Source organism: Ambystoma mexicanum, chromosome 14, assembly GCF_040938575.1.
Source record: "Ambystoma mexicanum isolate Mex_15411 chromosome 14, UKY_AmexF1_1, whole genome shotgun sequence".
NCBI classification, from domain to species: domain Eukaryota; kingdom Metazoa; phylum Chordata; class Amphibia; order Caudata; family Ambystomatidae; genus Ambystoma; species Ambystoma mexicanum.
In genome coordinates, this window is record NC_090940.1 from 112,285,873 (window position 1) to 112,308,398 (window position 22,526).

Here is a 22,526-nt window from a genome sequence, read left to right on the forward strand (position 1 = left end):
AGGTTTGGCCAATTTGACTGAAAACATTTAACCGTATGGACTAGTTGACCCAATGTAGGCTATACGAAATGATCGTACAGCCAAAGATTCAGTAAACTAGGCCATACGGTTCCATTATAGCAAACAAGGGGAACGGGGGATGTTGGGGTGGCCCCCGCTTCCTGGACATTGGAAGCGGGGAACTTCCCAAAAAAACAAAAACAAAAAAACACAGAGAAAAGGGACCCTGCAGTGTCAGTTCGGACCTGTGTTGCGGGGACGGAACTGACGCTGCATGGTCAGAATGAAAGTAGCCACTGAAAGGTAAGTGGGGGAGGTTGGGGATGTATTGGGGGCATGGATTAGTTGATTTTGGCAGCAGCAAAATTGGGTTCGCGCCAAAATGGATACGGTCAATTCCACCGCAAACAATTATGCTGCGGTCAAATCATACCAATCCGGCAAAGGTATCATTCATGTACTGCTCTTTCAGACAATTCAAATAAAGAAGACATGACCGGACTGGAAACCATCCGCTTCCTAATGTGGAATGTACAAAGACTGAATTTCCCAATGAAGAGGAAATCTGTCCCACTGGAAATTGGACATATGAAAGCAGATGTACAATATTTGTACAGGAGACACTTGTTGAAACAAAATGAACAAAGACTGGCCACTAAATAATCGCATTTTTTTTTTAAAAAACAGGGGGTGTGTGGAGTGGGGGGCGGAGATACTTATTGTGAAAAAGGTTCAGTTCACCTTAACATCTATCCTCTGAGACGCTCAGAGGCGTTACATCTGTGTATCTGGCCATCACTTCAATCTAGTTTCCTTATATGCCCCCAAAGATAAACAAGACCGTTTCCAGACAGAGATGCTTCCAATTTTTATAGGGGGGCAACGAATGGTAAACTGGTTATAGGAGGCGACATCAACTTAACTCCTGAGCCCACGATATATAAATATTTCAGCCTTCCAGGTGAGATTTTGGGAATTCAGTTGCGTTTGCTAAATTCGTCACGGAATTCGGAAGAAGAGGCATATTGAGACTGCTCAACAAGGGTAATGGGGATTAGTCCTTTTATTCCCATGTACAAAGGGGTTACTCTAGGATAGATTCGATACTAACAGATCCAACCCTGGTCACTTTCGTGCCACATACGCAAATAAAGCTTAAAAACCTCTTTGGGTCACCCCCCAGTTGAAAGGTAACACTTTTGGTTATGCATTTATCTCCACCAATTAGACCACAATGTCAACTCTGTGATCCCATCTTGAAAGATCATGTGGTTCGGGCTGTTATTCCACATGCAATAACTTATTTCTCGGACAATAGGGATGGAGATGTCTCAATGGCCCATCACTTAGGACACACTGAAAGTGGATCCGAGGGGAGGTAATAAAACATATGGCTGCCTACTCTAGAGCTAGATCCCAATTTTATGCACAACTAACCAAGGAGGTCAAACTTAAAGTACAGGCACATAAACAAAGGGGATCCCGCAAATCAGCTAGGGAATTAAGAATAGTGAGATCAAAATTAAACACCCTTATTTCAGAAAGGACCTCCCAGGCAATACTCAACACCAAACAATATTATTATCCCGAAAATAAGGCTAACAAGATTCTAGCTTATGAACTTCAGAAGCTACAGACAAGGAACATCATAATTTCCATTCGAGATGAAGAAGGAGCAACCTATTATGCTGACGGAGGCAGAAATAATTCAAATTACTGATGGGTAAGGAGAAAGGCATGGCTAACACTCAAAGGGAATATATTTCTAAGAGCACAATGCCCCCATCAAACCACACGGAAGCCGTGGTGGGCCTGGGGCCCCTTGACCAATGCTGAGACCAGAAGGAAGCAGAGAGACCATACCCCCGAGCTCCACATGAGAAGTGCAATAGCTGCCGAGCCGAGACAAAGCAAGCCTATCAGAGTGCCAGAGGGCTTTGGTGAGACCTGGGAAACCGAAAGACATTAGCAATCAAGGCTGGAGAAGCCACAAGGGTTACGGAGCCCAGAAAACCTGAGCGGGCAGACGCTGTACCAAAGCCCTGCTAAAGCAAACCTGATAGAGGGCCAGAGGACTTTGGGGAGGCCTGGAAACAAGAAAAATAGTGAACAGAACTGGGAGGAGAGAGAACCATGAGTGTTCAAAAATGAGACCAGGACAAGGTCAAGGTCAAGTACCAGGCGGGAAATGGTGAAGTTGTGTTAAGAAAACCTTGTATTTCCTGAGAAAAAGGAAACCGCATGGAGTATTGTAAAGACTTTCAAAGTTGGCATACAGAACCTGCAGAGAGGTTGAGGACTGTACAGCGAGAAATGTTTGAACTTTGTCCTTAAGACATAAAGAACCTGACCACATTTTAAAAAGTTCCTCTTCAAAAAGAGATCCAAGTGTTGGGCCAGACAGAAGCCAAAGACTGGGGATATTGCTCCGGCCACCTTATTTTTGTTAAGTTTTCTTAAGTGATAAGGCTTAGTTTGCTATGCAAGGAGCTTCCTTCATAGTGCTAGATAGGCGTTTATTTTTAATAAATAACCTTTTTTTCTTCTGGAAACTCTTTTTATTGAATTTTACTGAATGTACAACAAATCCAAAACAATGAAAACCTTCCCTCCCATCCCTCTCTCCCATCCCTCCCTCCCTCCCTCCCCCAAAGTGACGAGCATTCAGAACCCACATCTTCATTCTTCAAGCAGTTCCTCCCCCCTATTGTAGCTCAAGTAGTCTCAAGCGCTGTGGACACCACATCACCCTATAATCCTCCTTAAGGAGAGTCAGAATCTCCCCCCAGTCTGCCACAAATCCTTGCACTTTATTTTCCATGGCGTAAATTGCCCACTCCAAGGCCACTATTGCCCACACTTTCCTCAGCCAATCCTGTTCCATGGGGACCTCTGGGCTCTTCCATCTCTGGGCTATTACCAACAGCGCTGCCAAAGTCAGGATCACTTTCGCTTTCTCCCTACTTCCGATTCTACCCTCCTCTGGAGCCCCACGGATGCCCAAAAGGACCTGTATTGGAGTGCGTGTATCACCCGGGCCGAAGGCCTGTTCCTGTGCCCTTTGTACTTCTCCCCAAAACACTGCAATCTTGGGGCACTCCCACCAAATATGTTCTACCATTCCTGTTGAACCACATCCCCTCCAACAACTGCTCGGACTCGTGGGAAACATCTTGTGAAGGCGGGCCGGAGTGTAGTGCCACCCGAATAAAAGCTTGTACCATGTTTCCTGGAGCTGAGACGCTCTTGCCAGTTTGGGTATCTTCCTCCATAGATTTTCCCACTCAGCCCTACTGATTTCTCTCCCCAGCGCCTTTTCCCATTTCTGCATGTAGGCCCACTGAGGGTCCAAATTCGAGTTATGCAAGATCTTATAGATATTAAAGATGAGGTCCTTCGAACCGTCATTGGTTAGTAGTAATTTTTCAAACTGTGTTGTTTCCCTAGTTGCCGCCTTTCTAACTCCCGGGTGAAGTACCCAATCTCTTATCTGAGCGTACCTCAGTCTTTCCTTTTCTTGTATTGCGAAAACTCGTTTACATTCCTCAAACGTCAGCAATTCTCCCCCTCGAAACATGTCACATAACTTCCTACATCCTCCCTCCTGCCACTTCTGCAAAGCCCTTTTCTCCAGGCCCGGGGTGAAGTCACTGTTACCGAAATGTGGAGTAAATGGGGATGGGTACGTAGTAATTCCCTTAGAGCCCATCAATTTATCCAAGATATCTGCCATTAATTTAGTTATAGTTATTTCGTAGAGATGTCTAGGCCTATGTTCTTAAAGGAGCCAAAGCACCTCCGAGAGATTGCGGTGGGCCACCGCCCTGTCCATTCTCACCCATAGTTTATCCAGCTGACTCTCCTCCCCCTTCAGCCATTCTCTAATGATTCGTAACTGAGTTGCCTCGTAATACCGCCGAAAGTTTGGTAAAGCCAGACCACCTTCTCTCTTGGGAGCCATCAGTAAACTACCACTCACCCTTGGGTCTCTTCCCTTCCCACACAAAGTCTTTGGTCAGAGTCCCCAGTTCCTTAAAGAAGTTTGAGGGAACGGGCTGCGGGATCACCTGGAATAAATACAGCAGCCGTGGGAGTGTTACCATCTTCACAGCTACAATCCGCCCTAACCATGACACTCTAAGGCCTCACCATCTTTGGTAGTCCCTCTTGATTGCTTTAAGGAGAAGGGGGAAATTCGCTGAATACCACCCTAACTTTGCCGTAATTCTCACCCCCCGAAATATCTGATCTCTCCCGGGCTCCATAGTAGATCAGTACAGACCCTAAGATCATTGCGTTCCGTTCCCTTAAGCGTAAGGTTTAGAATTTCCGATTTGTTAGCGTTAATCTTAAGCCCAGAGGCCTCAAATTTTTCCAACAGGGACAGGCTAACTTGAATCGATTCTCTTGGTGCCGTCAGCATCAATAACATGTCATCAGCAAAGGCTGCGACTTTCTGTTGCTCCCCCACAAACTGGATGCCCCTGATGTCCGGCATCTCCCTAATCGCTTGCAACAGTGGTTCGAGGTAAATCGCATAGAGGATAGGGGATAGTGGGCAACCTTGTTTGGTCCCCCTTTGTAGATTAACCCTCCTGGTAGCCGTCCCATTCACCATTATTCTAATTGACGGAGTTCGGTAATTGGCCTGGAACATTGTGAGGAATTCCCCCCAATGCCCATCTTTTCCATTACCCGAAACAGAAAGGTCCATTCCACGCGGTCGAACACCTTTTCCGCATCAAGAGCCACCAAGACCGTGGGAGTGGACGTTCTCTGGACCTTTTCAACTAGATGGGCCACCCGCCTGATACTGTCTCCAGTTTGCCAGCCTTTGATGAACCCCGCTTGGTCGGGATGGATTAAAAAGGGAAGGATAGCGTCCAACCTGTTAGCCAAAACTTTAGTGTAAATTTTGGCATCCAGGTTGATCAAGGCAATGGGGCGATAAGCTGATCTTTCTTCCGGGTCTTTATGTGGTTTGAGGACAAGAGTCACCTTTGCTTCCTCCATTGAGGGGGCGATTTTACCGGATTGCTGAAACGAGTTGAATAGGGAGGTCAGTTGCGGGGCCAGCTGCGTAACGAACATCTTATAAAAGGCTGCGGTATCCCCGTGAGGGCCTGGGGCTTTGTTTACAGAGAGGGTTCTAATCACCTCCCATACTTCCTCCGATTTCTCGATTTAGGGCTTCCCTCGTTTCACTATCTATTTCTCGTAGGTGTACTGATTGTAGGAACTTATCTTGCTCCTCGCCAGGGGGGTTTTGGGATGCATAAAGGGACTCATAAAAACCTGCTATAGCCTCCTGCACTTCTTCCCGTTTTGTGGTCCTTTCCCCATTACCCACCTTTAACGCTGTAATGGCGTTTCTTGCCCTTTTTTCCCTAAGCAGCTGTGCCAAAAGCGTATCGGCCTTATTTGCCTTCGCGTAATATTTTTGCCGCACAGCTAGGAGTGCACCCTCCGCCTTCTTAGTGCGTAAAAGTTCGAACTGACCCATGCGCTTTCCAGGAAGCCCGCATGGCCAACCGGGATGGGTTCACACCCGCTGCCCACCTAGCAACTTCCACCTCGGACTCCAATTGAGCCTTCAAAACCTTCAGTTGTTTCATGCGATAAGCGGTTGCTGCGATTAGGTCCCCCCTGATTGTAGCCTTGAATGCGTCCCATCGTACCTCATCTCCAGTATCCTCCTTTCTGTTAACTGCGAAGAAGACCCTGATCTTCTCCTCAATGTCCCCCCGAACTTCTGGGTCCCTCAGGACTGCACCTGGAAACTTCCAGCCCCATACTCCCCTACCCCTTTTACCCAGGTCCAAGTCCACCGATACCGTCTTATGGTCCGCTATACCAATCGGACCCGTGTACATCTCCCGGATGTCTCCCACTAGTCCAACCGAGACCCATATATAATCTATTCGGGATTGTGAACCGTGAACCCCAGATAAGAAGGTGTACCCTTCCTCTTCCCCCTTTACTTCTCTCCACACATCCCTCAGCCCCAGCCCGGCAATCTTTTCCTTTAAATCAGCCGACATCACCGCCCCGCCACCTCCCATACTTTTGCCATTTCTGTCCCTCTCCCTATCCCACACGATATTCAGGTCTCCCATCAATACAATCTGCCCCCAGGCCTGTTCTTCTATTACTTTCAGTACATGCAGCAAAAACTGTTCCTGACCTGAGTTAGGGCCATATACCACCGCAATCATATAAGGGGCATCCTGATACTTCCCCCTGACTACCAAAAATCTCCCCTCTTTATCTCTCGTTACTAATTCCACTCTCAAATCAACCGTGTTTCTAATGGCTAGCGCTACCCCTTTTGTTTTACTGGGACCTGAGGCATGTAGAATTTGATCAAAGCCTCTCAGCCTTCATCTACCTTGGTCCTTCGATACCAGGTGCGTTTCCTGGAGCCCCATAATATCAGGTTTTTCCTTTCTTGCAAAGAGCTCCAGCTTTTTCCTCTTTAGTGGGGAGTTCAGCCCTCTCACATTATGCTTTGACCACTTGTGGAGTTAAAAAGTGAAACTTGGGCCTTTGTGAGCTACTGCCCGCACTCCCTCCCCCTCTTTGAATGCCTCGTCCCCTCCCACCCCCAGTCCTCTTTCTCCCTTACCCTCCCTCCCCAGAAGAATATTCCCTTCCCGCTTGCTCACCACTCCCAACTCAGGCATCTCCGCCCTTTCCGTACCCAAAATGGTTGCTCCTCCTAAGGCCCGTAGCCACAGTTCACCTTTTTGAGGCCCACCACCCCTTTTATCTTCATCTTGAATCAGGAGCCAATAGGTGTCTCATTAGTTTCTTCACTTGGAGTTTCTCTTTGCTGCCTCGTGCCCTCTTTGCCTCCCTTTCTCCTTTTCTCTCCTACTGTCGTCCAGCGCCAGGGTTTCAGTCTGGTGCGCCCCGCAGTGCCTCGTGCTCCTGGGCTTGGCAGAGTTTCCTCAAGCTCAATGCAAAAGATCCGCCCCTTCTTGCAGGGATGTAATGCGCTTCTGAACTCCCTCCCATTCAAAAAGTAGGACGAACGGGAATGTCCATTTGTACCGTATGACCTTCTCATTTAACACTTTTAAGAGTGGGCCCATCTGTCTCCTTTTAATGAGTGTGCTACTCGCCAAGTCCTGAAACAATGCGATCTGCTGTCCTTTGAACATTATGGGCTCCCGCTTCCGAGCCACTCACAGAACTGCCTCCTTCTGAGCATATCTAGCAAAAGCTGCTAGAACATCTCTGGGTCTCGCCTTCTGGCCTTTGATCATCCGCCCAGTTCTAGGCACTCGGTCCAGCTCAATCTTCTCGGGATTCTCTTTTTCCAGGATATCGGCAAAGACGCCTTGGAGCACCGCCTTTAGATGCCTATCTAGGACCGACTCTGGCAGCGATTTCACTCTGATATTGATCCTGCGGGATCTGTTCTCTAAATCTTCCATTTGAACTTTAAGATTCCTTGTAGCCATGTCCAGCCTTTCTATAGCTTCGCTATTAGCTGTGGTTTCGTCCTCCACCTCTTGAGGGCCTTTTTCCAGTGTCTGTCCTTTCCCCGCAATTGCCACGTCTCGTGTCTTATCTCTCATCATTCAGATCCGCTCATTAGCTGAAATTGGTCCTGGAAGGTCTTTTCCAAGTTCGCCTGTAAGGCGTGCAGCTCCCCCAGAAATTCCTGCCTGGACATCACAGTCTGCTCCTCCACCATTCCCTGAACAGACGGGTCCTCTCCCGACTTCTCACGAGCTGGACCGGGGCCTACCCTCGGAGTGTGCACTGGACAAATTGCAGGGAGTGTGCCAACCGTGTCCCCCGTGGCTTGTGCCCCCTTTCCTCCTTTGCTCTTGGATTTGGTGGTCATGCTGCTCATTTCCCTATTGATTACGCTTTTAGTACTGTTGGCCAGTTCCAGTCCGCTGCCGCCCCCACTCCACCTGGCAGGGCCAAAAATGAAAGCCACCAGGAGTCCAAGAACTAAAACAGCACGGTCCTCTCTATTTGTTTAGGTTGCTGAGGTTTGCCACAGAGGGGGCGATGGCCTCCAGATCGCCTCTTACCCCCTTAACCGGGGCTTCCTAGCATACACCAGGCCTTACTTTAGCCTTATAGGTCTCCGCTCAGTCTCATTAGAAGAACCCTCCTAGATCACTCTGAGGGTATGCCTCTCTCCGGCAAGTTCCTTGTCGGACCCCTCTCTACTCCCACAGGGAGCCGTAGCCCGTTGTTCAGGCCTGTCCCCCAATTCCCCTCCGGGCCGCTCTGCTCAATTGTCCGTGGCCTGCTGTCTCCTCGGTCTGCTCTCCAGCCCCCCTCCAGCCACTGCAAGGCACACCGAAGCTCCTGTTTCCCAGAGGGTTAAATGGCTAAGTGGGGGAGGCACCGTTCCCAGCTCTCCAGACACTCTTACGGATCGCTCGCCAGCAATCTCTCCCCCCTCGCCAAAGCCTTCAGTGCTGCACCCACTCACTTGATATGTAGCCGCAGTGTGGGTGATGCGAGGTGTCCAGCCTCACAGTTGTGTCATTGCGCGGATCCGGTGGGGCGGGTGCTTAACAGTAGCACCTTCACCGGTCTTCCCGCTCCCGCCTGATCCTCCCAGCGGTGCAGCGCCCCCGTGCTTCACCCGGGCTCCTTCGCCCTCCTTCCACCACGGGCAGTTAGTTCCGCACGACCGATCACGCGGGGGACCCGCTACAGCCTCCTGCTTCCTAAGTTCCTTTGGGGGGCTTGCGGCCCGCGCTATGCCGGTCGCCTTTAAGTCAGGGAGCCTCCCGGCCCTTCACGGTGCAGCCCCTCGCAGTCGCTGCTGCTCCGCATGCAGTCCGCCTGCCGGCCCTAATCACGTCCTGGAACCCTCCTCTGCAGCGCTGGGCTGAAAGTACTGCCCCAGTCACCAGCCCGCACCAGTCGGCTCCCCCACTCCTTCCGCACTCGCAGGGAGGGCTTTCCCATTCACTTTTGGCTCCTGTTGAAGGGGCGGTGGGCACCTCTCAACAACCGGGTCCGGAGAGCGCCGTCGGCACTTCTACTCAGTGCCGGGGTCCATCTTGGAATCCAATAAACAACCTTTAATATGTCAGTACTTGGTCCAACTCCTTGGTTCGCCACACGAGGGAAAAGAATCTCAGCCTCACCCGATGCCTTATACAAAGCCAACTTCTCATCATTGAGAGGAGAATTAGAGGCAGACATAGCTGGATGGGGAACCCTAGAAATCTTGTGGTTCGGGCGCATAACGACTCAAGATGAACTTAATATCTAGCCTCCTCTATGCCTTTCAGGCACTCCGAATTATCAATCAATGTTTATTTTGGAACTGCTGTTCCATAAAAACACACGAGTACAAAAATAGCAGTGTTATAACACACTAAAATCATGATGATGGTTACTACAAGCATTTATGTTTGCGCACAAATAAACCCCTCTAAGTCACTCAGAATTACATAAAGATACTAAAAGAAATGTACTAAAACATAGAATCACCATCAAGTACAAGGCTCAACAACTTGGGTGGCACTTCGTAAAAAGTTTACAACTGTCACAATATAAATACGATTTAAAATGCGATGTAACCTGCAAATAAATGTTCTACTTGGAGCAGCCCAACAGTTGAGTATCAAAAATACACTGCTTCCTAAAATCACTATATTCATATGGTTACAATAGTATGAAATACACAAATCTATCTTCATTCCTGGCGGCCACAGGGCAAGTTCAATATAAAAAATGTCCCTTCCCAATAAGATATTACTACTCTTGCATTAAGCAACATGGCCAAGGTGCTTGTAGTAGACAAAATGGAATAGCACCAATACAAATACAAATCTAAGCTTAAAAAAAAAAAAGACAGCAAAAACATTCTTCTTGCTAGTGCTCGTTTTAAAAATTGCAGTAGGCAGCAACTAGCTTTCGGGTTATCTGCCCATAAGAAGTACGTCGGTGCCGGGGCGACATAGTTTAAATTGTTTTTCTCTCAGGATGGGTATTAAGGTTCTAGCTCTTATCTCTGTACTCTGGACAGAACACCATGAAACTTAAGAGATCCTCCTCTGCCTCTCGGGAAAAGGGGCATCATTTTTCCCTCCCAAATATTAGACCAGCGAGACCAAGTTGTTCTTAGGGGGAGGCAATTAAATCTCAACCGAGTAATTCACTCATACCACATTTTTGGATTTAATCTGACGCGATGATGTCAAGGCTTCTATTTGTGCCTTTTTGAATTTCATCCTGAGCCTCCTTAAGTACCAGTGACAACTGAACTTTAAAATGGGATGCACCCACAATTATATTCCTGGATAGGGCTTTACTACCACTACAGCGGAAAATCATTGACAACATCTGGAAAGGAAGGAGAGCCTGTATACCTAGAAAAGTGCTGGGGAATGCCAAGATAGGTCGTCTGGGGGTACCAGGCATTCATAGATTAACTTGGCTGCACAATTAGCCCAGATGTTCCATTGGAAAGGACATCTCAAAAATGAGAGGAGCACAAAGCACTACGCCACTGGCTAACCTACAATTCATAAACTCAGACAAACTCTCCCATGATACCTCACTGTTAACTACCATTAGAGCCGTGTTTGTTCATTGGAATAGAGCCACTAAGAGATGGGGTCCCTCCGGGATGACTAGGCGCACCATCATCAATTTGGGTGAACCCAGATTTCACCCGTGGAATGACTGGGGGACATTAGAGGAATTTGAAACAAGGGCAATTACACACATTAAACCAACTCTACACTAATAATATCCCCATAACGTTTAATGACTGCCAATCTTAATTTGGCATTGGGGAGGAAGAAAGATACAGGTACGCTCAAATCAGGCACTGGATCACACAAACAGCGATCTAAGAAAGAGGTACAAGAGAATTGAATGCATTAGAAATTACCTCTCGGGCTGGACTGGAAACATCTAAAATGTCAACTTATATTAACTGTTGGATTGGTGGGAGCCATCTGAAAAACTTTCCTACATGATACAATGAGAAAAAGACTAGCGATGGCCATCGGGGAGGATTCATGGTATATGATTTGGTGGAGACTGTGCATAGCCTCTCAATGAGTAAGAACAAATGTCCACACAAGGTATAGTATGGTAGCCGTCACTCTTTGGACTACACAAAATTATACTGGCATGTCTCCCCTCCCCCCAACTTGTTGGAGGGGATGCAGACAGGGGACTTCCTGTATATTTGGTGGACATGCCCCAAAACACAAATATTCTGAAAGGAAGTGCTCTCACAAAATAAATCCATCCGAGAATAATACTTCTCGTGTGACAGATGAAGGCACCTACCCAATGCATGCCTGTTAGATAATCTAGTTACTAACCTACTGGTGGCTGCCAAAATCAAAGCAAGAAACTGGAAGAACTCCGATGTGGTGGGGGAAAATATGGGAGATCCTAGCTTCGGAAAAAATCACTGCGTTGGCATCAGATGATTATGGCAAATATGTGAATACATGTCTAGCTTTGAAATTAATGTACCAACAATTACCCGAACTTGCTACAGAAACCTAACCCATGCCATTCTGATCTGTATTGAAGCTCATCTGCTAACAAAGAGGTAACAATGGATTATGATACAGGAGGGGATGGTCGACCTACGGAACAATGGCAAGTTCAAAGCAAACTGATACATTTGATTCATAAAGAGGCCCAGGTAAATGTTTATCCTGATATTACATTCCTGCTTTTGAGTTTGTAACAGAATACTTATTCCAGCTTTAATATGTTCATTGATGATATAACTGCAGTAACTGTTAAATAAAAATGGTTAAAAAATTAAAAAAAAGTCAAGTGAGGCAGAGCCTTACTTGGGCAGGGAGGCAATTTCAGCAGAAATGGAACATGTGCCCATAAAACAATCCTTTGGAGGAGAGCATTCCTACTTTCCAAAATGCCCTTTACCACCAATAAACAACCCGCACAGGGTGTAAGTCATTTTTGGTAAAGAAGTAAAAAATAAACAGTTTATGTTTTAGGATCATATAAAAAAGAGCTAGGCATAAACAATTAAACAAATGCTGGTCATGTGAATGGTAATGGGAGAACCCCTCTGGTAATTGCATTCTATGAAGGGACTAAATGCTCTGCATGTTCTGCAACAATGCTATCCCATGACCTGGTACAAAAAAAAGCCCAAAATACATTCTAGTAGGGGGGGCTTTGCTGTTTATTTGTAAAAGGGGAGTTACAAAGGTCACCTTGTGTCTCTGGTGGCTTACCTAAGCTTTAGATGGGTTTGTATTTATTGAATAGGCATGAAATAGTTCCTGGTATAGGAATAGAAGGCACTGCCACTAGATTATGCGTGCATGGCACTGTTAAACTACACTCATTGAGAAAGGAGGAATCTGCATCGGGCTGGTACCATGTAACCTAGATTCAGGAAGTCGTGGCTGGTGTAAGAAATGCGGGAATGTGACCAATGATGGATGCTGTCTCAGGCATCAAGAGAGCAATCTTTATCTGCACCTTTTGTTGGACAGACCTTTTCCAGCTGCAAACACCTCTGGAGGAATCTTAGAAAAAAAAATTCTAAGAGTTGCTTGATATCCGTTTAGATGTTTAACTCTGTTTCAGGGCCAGAGGAGTCAGGGAAAACATATTTATCATACATCTCAGATGAGGAGGATGAAGGCCCAGACATCTTAATTTATTTAGGAGGCTTGGAGTCCATCAAACCCATGTCAAGTGGCTGTGCTCGACTCCCTGGCAATTCAAGCTCAAACAAATCTTACATGAAGAATGTGGGTTCCTGTTTGTGAGTCAATATATATATTTGCTCCTACTAAGAAAAAAGTGCCTTCTATTTCTTATTTGAAATGCATTATGTGAAGAAAAGCACAAGCGATATAAAATCAGTGCACACCTAATAGAATGTAACAAATTCACTCGATTGTAAAATTATTTAACAAGAATTTGGGTACAGGGGAATAATACCGGCCCTGACACGAGGGCATAACAAAATATAACAAAAGCACAAGGGCATTAACCTCAAAGAACCCCAACAGATGTTTCCAAGTCATACCAGGCCTCTGTACTCAACACACTCCTAATTTGTAGTGTGAGAGGCTAAGAAGGCTGCATTCTAGATGCATATCCCTACACTACTAAAACGGTGTGAAAAATTACTTACTAGAAACCTTATTTGAAAAAACGAAAGGAATCCCTAAATAGGTTGGTCATGCCAGTCTACCTTGCATACCGACCTGTATTGGGAGGCACAGAGGGCATTATGGTTTTACACAAGGTCCTGGATTGGCCTTGATGTGAAGGCATACTTGAATTATGCAGACTCCTGGTGGCGACTCTTGATGTGCCAACACAGTATATAGAAGAATCTCTAGCCGGAATACACACTTATCCACCACCTCTTAGCAGATGATACACTGGTCATAATTTGTTTAGAGTATCATTAAGTGTGCTTTGCAAGTTGTGATCATGTTATGTAGATTTGTGCTTGAACCAAAAAAGTTACTTGGTCCACTGTACAACGAGTGAATGTGCATTTTTTTTAAATGTGTAAACTCAAAATACTTGAACCAGTTTGTGCCATTAAGAGACATGCCTGCCAGGTAACTATTATTAGTGGATATCATCTTCTTGAAGCAATAGACCAGGGTTCACCATCTGATCTCAAAGCAAGCTTAGGTCTAGGAAGCCCACCAGTGATATGCCAAATATTACAGAATGTGAAAATCTCTATCATACTTGTAATGGAAGATACGTACACACCTTAGAAAGTATTTGTAGTAAACACAGCTTAGGTCTGCTTTTTTTTTTTTAAAGTCTCCACTTAATAAACAAAACTTGAAAATGGTAGCTGCATATATTCAGAGGCTTAGGAAAGGTAAACCTGATGTCCAATTTCTCCTATTCCTATTCCAAATACACTCATTAGATTAGTCAGGTTTTTCAGACGCTACATCAGTAAGACTTGACAATCGTATACGGCTATGAATCAGACACTGCATGTCCATCAAGGAGAAAGCAGTAAAGTCAGTGAACTGTAGATCTATCACAGGGCCTAAACTAGTATTTAAATGTGAAGATTGGCTATTCTTTCATTAGGAGTATCGCCCACTGTTTCACAGAAGGTTGTAATATATAATGAAAAGACACATACCCTATGGCAGCAGGGGTCAAGCGGGTGTGGAGCTGAGGAGTGGTAGAAGTTGTTGTTGTGGTCAGAGAGCCATCTGTTCCGCATTTCTCCCAATCAAATGGATCACTGTCTATTACTCCAAATGTCTTCATGCTGTTGTCAAACACTGTAGTAAGGAGCTGCATAACAGTCAGGAATAGAAGCATTACTATCAGTGGAGTAACGGAGGGAATTTCAGCAAACAATTAATGTAACCCTCAAACCCTTCAGAAAAGTGAAGATGTATGTTCTCTCCCCACTCACCACACCATCTACTGCAATGAAAAATATATAGATGTGGGTCACAACCTTTGGTGGTATCCAAGTCTGTGTGGCACTGACAAGCCAAATTTCAACTCTCATGGCAAAAGCAGCACAGAAACATGATATGGATTGCAAGTCTCCCCACCCCCCATCTGCGACTCCTATACTCACCTTTTATTAGCCTGGACGGGAGTTTGAAATTCTTTTTTACTTTCCATATATTGTAGGATTTATTTAGATACCAGCATACCCACCCAGCCTTTTCCCCTGTAGTGCAAGACCAAAACCCCTGTGTGAACCTTTAATATTCTTTTCCTCACCCGCCACAAAATGCAACTCCTGCACAAATAGAATACCAGGGAATAATTCTTAATCTCTCTCGCAAAAAGCAAGGGCTTGGTGGGCGAGTTCAGTCCTTTATATTTAGGGTGGCTATCGCCAACCATTGGGCGCTGTGACCAATCCTAGGTCGTCCCTTCTCCCCTAGAAAGATGCGCAACAACCACCGACTTTGAGCGGGGAAGGATGGGAGGAGAGATGAGGAATCTGCGGGAGAAGAATCCATAGATTGAACATAACGGTAAGGTAATTTCTCCTTCAATGGATTGCTTTTCTCCCGCAAATTCCTCATCTGACAGACTCCCACAGCAGTAACGAAGGAGGCGGGCAGAAAGGTATATCAAAAACCTTTGCAGCATTGCCCTGCCAAAACGTGCATCAGAAATACGAGCCACATCACGGCTATAGTGCTTTGCAAAAGTATGCAAAGATGACCTTGTCACAGAGTGACAAATCTCCTGGACAAGGACCCCCCCCCACTGCAATGCGGTGAATGTGGAGACCCGCTTGTGGAATGGGCCCTGAGGCCTACTGGTAATTCCTTCCCAGCAGCTTGATAACATTAATCTATGCAGATAATAATCCTACTGGATAAAGTCTGCCTCGTTATGGGCAGGCCCTTACAGGCTAAGGAAAAAGCCACGAAGAGCTGGTCAGCTCTCCTGAAATCAGCCGTCTTGGCGATATATTAACTCGGCACCCTCTTAGGGTCTAAATGTAACCATGACTGCTGCAAAGAAGGATGGGGAAGAGGATAGAAGACTGGACTGTGACAAGTGAAATTCTGATACAACCTTGGGGAGGACACCAGGCCTTACCCCGAGTGAAACTTTCTTCAGGAAAAAGTGCAAGAAGGGTGGTTTACAGCACAAGGCCTGTAGTTCACTCACCCACCTGGCAGATTTAATAGCCACCAAGAAGGCTGTTTTCAACGAGAAAAGCTGTAAGGGACAAGACTGCATAGGCTCAAAAGGAGCCGCTAATAGAAATGTAAAAACCAGATTAAGATCCCAATCTGGGACAACAAAGGGAGTTGACAGAAATTTATTTACAAGACCTTTCAGAAATTGTGCTATTATCAGGATCGTAAAAAACAAACTTTGATCTGGGGATCTCTAGAACACATACAAGGCCGCCAAATATCCTTTGACTGTGGGGACCTGAAGGCTTGCAGAGGCCAGTGACAGAAGAACTCCATCACTGTAGTGGTGGGGCAAGAGATGGGGTCAATCTTGCATTTCCTGCAGCACACCTCAAATCTTCTCCATCTACACGCGTAGAAAAATCTTGTAGATGGTTTGAGTGCAGCCAGCAACACCTCAAGTACTTCCTCGGAGAGGTCCCAGTCATACCTCATTCTCTCAAGAGCCACACATGTAGGTTGAGGGATTCCGGGGTCAGATGGAGTATCCAGCCATCCCACTGGATTAGGAGATCCAGACACCGAGGCATACTGTGAGGTGGATAGATCCAAAAGGTTGGAGTACCACCTTCTCCTCATCCAGTCCAGGGCGATCAAGATCATGGTCGCTTGAAACCTCTGGAGAAAACATGGATTGACGGCAATCTGAGGGAACACGCAAAGGAGAGGCAAGGTCCAATCGACCAGAAACGCATCCTCCAGTGCACCATTCGCTGGGAAATCCCTCGAGCAGAACAGTTCGCATTTCCTGTTGGACTCTGATGCAAACAGATCCACTGCTGAGGTTCCCCAGAGTGAAGACCTCCTCTAGGATTGACGGGCACACTTCCGAATCATGTCAGACCATGCTCTGCCTGCTGAGATCATCAGACAAGTTGTTCTCTGTGCCCGCCAGATGAACTGCCGAGACTGAGATCCTGTTCTCCAGCAACCAGAACCAAAGCATCACCACCTCTGTGCAGAGGGAGCAGGAATGCACAGCACCTTGCTTGTTCAGATCGCCACTGTGTTGACTGTCAGAACGAGGACATACTTTTCGTGCAGAGACTGGGCAAATGCTTTCAGGGCTAGCCCAACAGCTCATAATGCCAGCCTGTTGATGTGCCACCTGGCTGGCTGGTCACAGAGGCCTCTCATCTGCAAATCCTCACAGTGAGCACCCCAACCCTTCAAGGATGCATCTGTGATCACTCTGGTCTGAGGGGAAGGAGGCCAGAAGGGTTCCCCGCCAAAAGACTGATGCGGTCAGTCAACCAGGATATGTCATTAACCACTGACGCGGACACTGAGGAGATCCAAGAGAGTGTCGAGGTACTGAGACCACTGATCCCTCAGTAACCATTGCAGGGATTTCATGCGCAACCTGGTCTCTGGCACTAGGAAAATGCAAGCAGCCATGAGGCCTAGAAGGCAGAGGAAGGAAGCCGCTGGTAGAGTGGCATTGCTCCGGAACAAGTCCACCATCTGTGTCAAGCTGACGACTACTCCTTGGGAGGTAAGGCTCTCCTCACCCGGTTATCTAGGACTGCTCTGATTAACTGGCGCTGTTGTTCTGGTGTCTTGTGAGACTTCTTAAGTTTAGGGAGAAGCCCAGACTGTGCAGCAGCGAGCAGGCGTCCTGCAGATGGGACAAGACCTGCACTAGACTTTGCTTCGGATCAGCCAGTCATCCAGATAAGGAAATATGTGGACTTCAGATCTCCTGACATGAGGCGCAAATACCGCCATGATCTTGGTGAAGACCCTTGGGGCGGAGGTAAGACCAAAAGGGAAGCACCTTGAAATGATAGTGCATATCTCCTATGGTGAAACCTACCAACTTCCTGTGCTTTCGATGGATTGGCACATGGAAACAGGCGTCCTGTAGGTCTCTAGACACCAGCCAGTCCTGAAGTTCGAGAGCGTGGAGAATCTCTCAACGTCACTATCCTGAATTTGTCTTCGCTCAAGAACTTGTTCAAAGTCCTGAGGTCCAGAATGGGATGGAGACCTCCTCCTTTCTTGGGCACCAGGAATACCAACCCGATCCTCTGTTCGGAAGTTACCTATTCCATGGCACCCTTCAGCAAAAGGGCTCTCAGTTCTTCCTGGAGCTCCTGTCCCGGTTGCCTTGGAGGTGGGGGTATTTTGTCCAGTGGTTTTATTAGAAATGGCAGACAATAACCTTATTGAATGAGCTGTAAAGCCCAGGTATCGGAGGTAATTCCCTGTAATTGGAGCAAATGCTCCATCAACCGTCCTCCAACTGGTGCGCTGTGAGGGGAAAGCAAAGCAGCTTTGGCGGCTGGGTCGCCCCCACCGTTACTGCTGCCTGTTGGCCTCTAGAAGCCCCTCTGCCCCTTTTGGAGCACGAGAAACGTTTCTGGCCTTGCATGGCTGGTGGGAACTGTGCTCTCCTGCCATAAGGAGTATATCTCCTGTGGCCTTGTGACCTAGAGGCGAAGCTAAAAGCAGGTCTGGCCAGCTGCACAGCCAGGCCTAAGGATTTGGCTGCCAGTTTTGATTCCTTGAATTTTTCTAAGGAATCATCGGCTTTGTGGCCGAAAAGAAGATCGCCCTCAAAGGGCATGTCTAAGTTTTACTTGGACGCTAGGTGAAAAACGAGAAGTAGGCCTGCCTTCTCAGTGCTATGGCCGAAGCCATAGATCGGCGCACACAGTCAGCGATGTCCAGGCCCGTTCACAGTGACTGCTTTGCCACCTCCTTCCCATCCTCCACTAGCTGTCGCAAGCCCTCACACATTTCTCCTTCCGCGACATACTGAGCATTTTCCACTGCTGTCCATATACTGAAGGAGTATTTGGCAAAACCGATTGCCACATTTGTAGCTTTGAGGGCCATGCTACCTGAAGTGAATGCCTCCTTTGCCAAGGCATCTACTTTTTTTGCTTCTCTGTCTGGGGGCAGAGTGGATGTAGATAAAAGTCTAGAAGAGACCATAGCAGCCTGCATAACAAGCCCCTGCGGGGAAGTGTGAGAGGACAGGTATGGGTCTCCTCTAGCCGGCCTGTACTTCCCAGAAATGGAAGTGAAGGGAGGAATGGAACATGGGTTTTCCCATAGAGCTACCAAAGGACCGGCAATGGCCGGGTTCTGAGGCATATTATGTTCAGTGGCAAAACTATCCTCTAGGATGTCGGTAAGATCATAACCTTGTACAGGCGTCACTGATGTGTGCAATCCCAGGGTGTCCATAACCCTTTCTAACAGAGCCCTGTATTTACATGTGTTGTGAAGATAGGGCTGGACTGCTGAAACATGAGGTTAGGGCGAAGTGTCAAGACCACTGGCGTCTTGGAGGCCTTGAACTAGCTGTAGAAGCTTATTCTGGTTGTCAAAATAGTCGGCCCCTCCTGAACCCAAGAACATCGGGGCGACATCTCGGTCATCAGTGTCGTGATCGGCAAAGATATCAGTCATTGGTCTCGAAAAATTTGGACCAGGTTGTGGATGTTGGTGTCGACCGACTTCCATCGTATTTCTTTCGACATCAAAAGATTTATCGGCGCCCACATAATCGGTACCGGGGCACTAGAAGGCTCAGGTAAATAGAGCGCCACTCTTGGCTCCGAAGCATGCTGTGTGGGGATGGGAGCCGTGCAGACTCCAGCATGCTGCTTCAACATTGCAAGCATTGAGGACTTGAAATCCTCCCATTCCTGGCGGGTGGTAGGCCAACCCGAGGGCTTACCTTGTTCAGTCGACGACTGAATCCTGACGACGGCAGCAGCGCCTTTTCTTTTTTCAAGACTAGGAAGAGTGGCTCCGTCCGTGGGACCTTTTCTTCTTCCGCCAGTGTTTCTCAGGGGTATGCACCTCTGTTTCAGCCTCCCAAGATCAAACTATCGATCGCACAGGAGATTTTTGAGGGCGGTCAAACCAGAGTTTTGCAGCTCAATCGCAAAGGGATTTTGGTTGCATTTTGGCGCACAACGGACACTCGTCAGTCCTGTGACCCATCCCGACACCAGAGACACAACTCATGTGGTCGGGGAGGGACATCTTGGTGCCACAATCGGAACACCGTTTGAAAACAGACACCCGTGCGACCGACATCTCGCGTAAAGGGTTTAGTGGAAAAAATACAAAGTTCTATGATGAAAACGTTGAGACTTCAAGATCTGTGTTCCCAAGCACTGTGTGAGCACGCAGAAAAAAGGAACTGAGGTTGGGGCGTAATGATGTGGTACTAATAAGACACCCGACGTTACGTCTGGAGCTGACAACCAGACGCCGATCAAGACGGATCAATGGTCGAAAGCAGGTTTGAGGTCCACTAAGACCCCTGTTGAACATTTTCCAAAGCAGTGAAGCTGGAAGGAATATCTATCAGATGCGGAATCTGCAGGAGAAAAGCAATCCATTGAAAGATATATTTACATATGTGCAGTAAATTGGTGCCACCAATGCATGCATTGCACATGAGGCATACACAACCACCACCAAAAAAATAAAAATAAAACTCAGTTGGAGTAAACGTATGGACACACTATATTAGAAGAATCCTATAGCAAAACGCATGAAGGGCATGCACAGAAGGAAAATATGGACTAACACTTCGGACAATTTGATTTTTGTTCTTGAAATGTGAATGATACATTTGTACAAGAAAGCATGAAGAACAAATATGCAGCTGGTTGTATACTAATTTACCTTTTCAAAATTGACCTTGGGAGAATTGACCTAATTTAGAAGGTCAGTTAGGACATATATGCGGGGGAAACCCCCCTGCAATTCCCCCACCCAATCCAAAACCCCCTGCAACCACCCACCCAATCGCCTTATATTATTTATAATCCAAAACCAACCCAATACATATATAAAATAACTAAAATAATATAAAGGTAAATTGTGCAGAAGGTCATTTAGGACCACTATAATTAGGTCAATTGTGCAAAAGGTCAATTGTAAAAGGTCAATTTGGGTAATACCATGCAGCCACCATAAGCACAGAGGACTACAGACAATACACAGTAAGACCAAGCTGGGAATAAACGAGCAAGCAGAGAATTAATGGAAGGACCCCCACCCTCCCTCTCTGTGGAATAACAGTGAGCGAACAGACACACACCATTACCTAATAACGAGCACATAACACACACACAGAATGTTTAAGGGAACACATTACATTGGGAACAAATAGTTTAGCAAAAATGTTTTTTTAAATGAGAGGAAAGGGAGACTGCCAGGGGTGCGGGCATGATGGCTGCCTGACTCTGTAGCTCAGCGCTGAAGCCCCCCATTGTGCATGCAAGCTGAGCAGCGGGCCTGACCGCACATATGGTGGAAAGCTGAAAAGGCTGAGGATCCCCCCGGTGACGGAGTGTGTCTTGAGGACCTGAGAAGTGCAGCCGGGTATCGAAACCCCCGGCGCAGAGAACAGTAGTGCGGCGAAAGCTGGGTCGAGTCGAGGCTTGGCCATAGCAGTAGGAGGGGGCAGGGCCAGACCGGGAGTGGATCGAGACCCGGAGCAGCAGTTTGCCGTGCCTTGGCTGAGCCTTCCGCCTGAAAGCCCTGGCAGGTGCTTCCCTCCTTGTAAGGAGTTGCGGCCAGAGGAGACCCCATGGGGAGGCCGTGGGAAGTGGAGGACCGACCACGACAGCTGGTGCGGCTCTGCCAGAGATAAGGCAGGTGGCGCAGGACGGGCTGGAAGTGAGCCTAGAGTGATAGATCAGTGCTGGAGAGCAGACTAGTGGCTGCAGAGCGGGAAGCAGAGACAGGACTGTTACCCCCTCGGCCCCCCACCCCGACATCTGGCCCAGGGAAGAGAAAAGACCTGGAGGAGCCCGACACAGGGGGAGAGGCCCCGACAGGGAGGGCCTGGAAGGTCCATGTTATCAGAGGAGGCCGCAAAAAATCTGGGAGCATTTAAGAGGGCAGTGCCAGCTACAGAAAGCCCAGCAGAGATGGAGAAGGCCCCAGGAGCAGTACCACAGGAAATAGTCACGAAAGCAGACTTAAACACACTGCTGGGGGAGATCAAATCAATCAGACGAGACATCCAAGCCTCACTCCAGACCACAGGCAGAAGAGTAGGCAAGTTGGAGGAGTTGGAGCACTATCGGCTGTCTATGGACCTTCGGGAGATGCGGATGGAGGCACGCATGAAAGAATTGGAAGAAAAAGAGTATGAGACCTCCCTAAAGCTTGATCACTTGAAAACCGAGAACGAAGATGCAACATCCACATCTTGGAAATGAAGGAGGGCGATGGAGAAGGGGTGGAAAGTCAAGGCGATCCTGGGAATGCTGTTTGACGGGGAGGCCGAGGAGATGAAAGATGTTTGCTTCGATAGGGTGTATAGGGCCCCCATGTGGAATGCTCTCCATACTGGCTAAAGGCCACAAATATAAGGACAGAGTGCGGATTCTGGAGAAAGCCAGGCAGTTTCCAGATCTCACTTATGAAGGAGTGAAAGTGGCAATATAACAGGATCGGTCTGCTTTTATGCTGGCCAGGCCAGGCCTGACCCAGTGGCTGAGGGAGCATGACACTAAGTTCCGGTGGGGCTTCCCCTTTTCGCTTACCTTTGAAAGAGAAGAGTTTCGGGTCACTACGAAAGGGGAGGCAGCAGGGGGCCTGGCACATCTGCAGGGCACTGATGACCACACGCTGTCAGGAACAAATGTCGAGGCCCTGAAGGAGCGAAAGCCCAGGGGCCCGGAGCTGGAGGAAGACACCAGGGAGTCAGAAATTCTGGCGGCTGAACACTCCTTCCCCGCCGACATGAGAAGGAGGACCTGCGCACATAGGATGATAACTCAGAATGGCTGGTTATGTTAGTATTGATGGCTGTGGGGGCTCGCTGCTTAGAGTTCATACTTTCAGGAGTGGGTCAATGCATGGGAGGGTTGA

General features: G+C 47.5%; 1 protein-coding gene across 5 annotated transcripts in view; it reads right to left on the reverse strand.

Moving 5' to 3' along the window:
- Window positions 1-22,526, reverse strand: part of TTBK2 (tau tubulin kinase 2) — a 1,138,589-nt gene that overhangs the window by 437,670 nt on the left and 678,393 nt on the right. For all 5 annotated transcript variants that reach the window (XM_069638663.1, XM_069638662.1, XM_069638661.1 and 2 more), the window contains exon 11: window positions 14,129-14,286. In XM_069638663.1, the coding sequence (XP_069494764.1) occupies window positions 14,129-14,286 (158 nt within the window). The remainder of the gene's footprint in view (window positions 1-14,128; window positions 14,287-22,526) is intronic.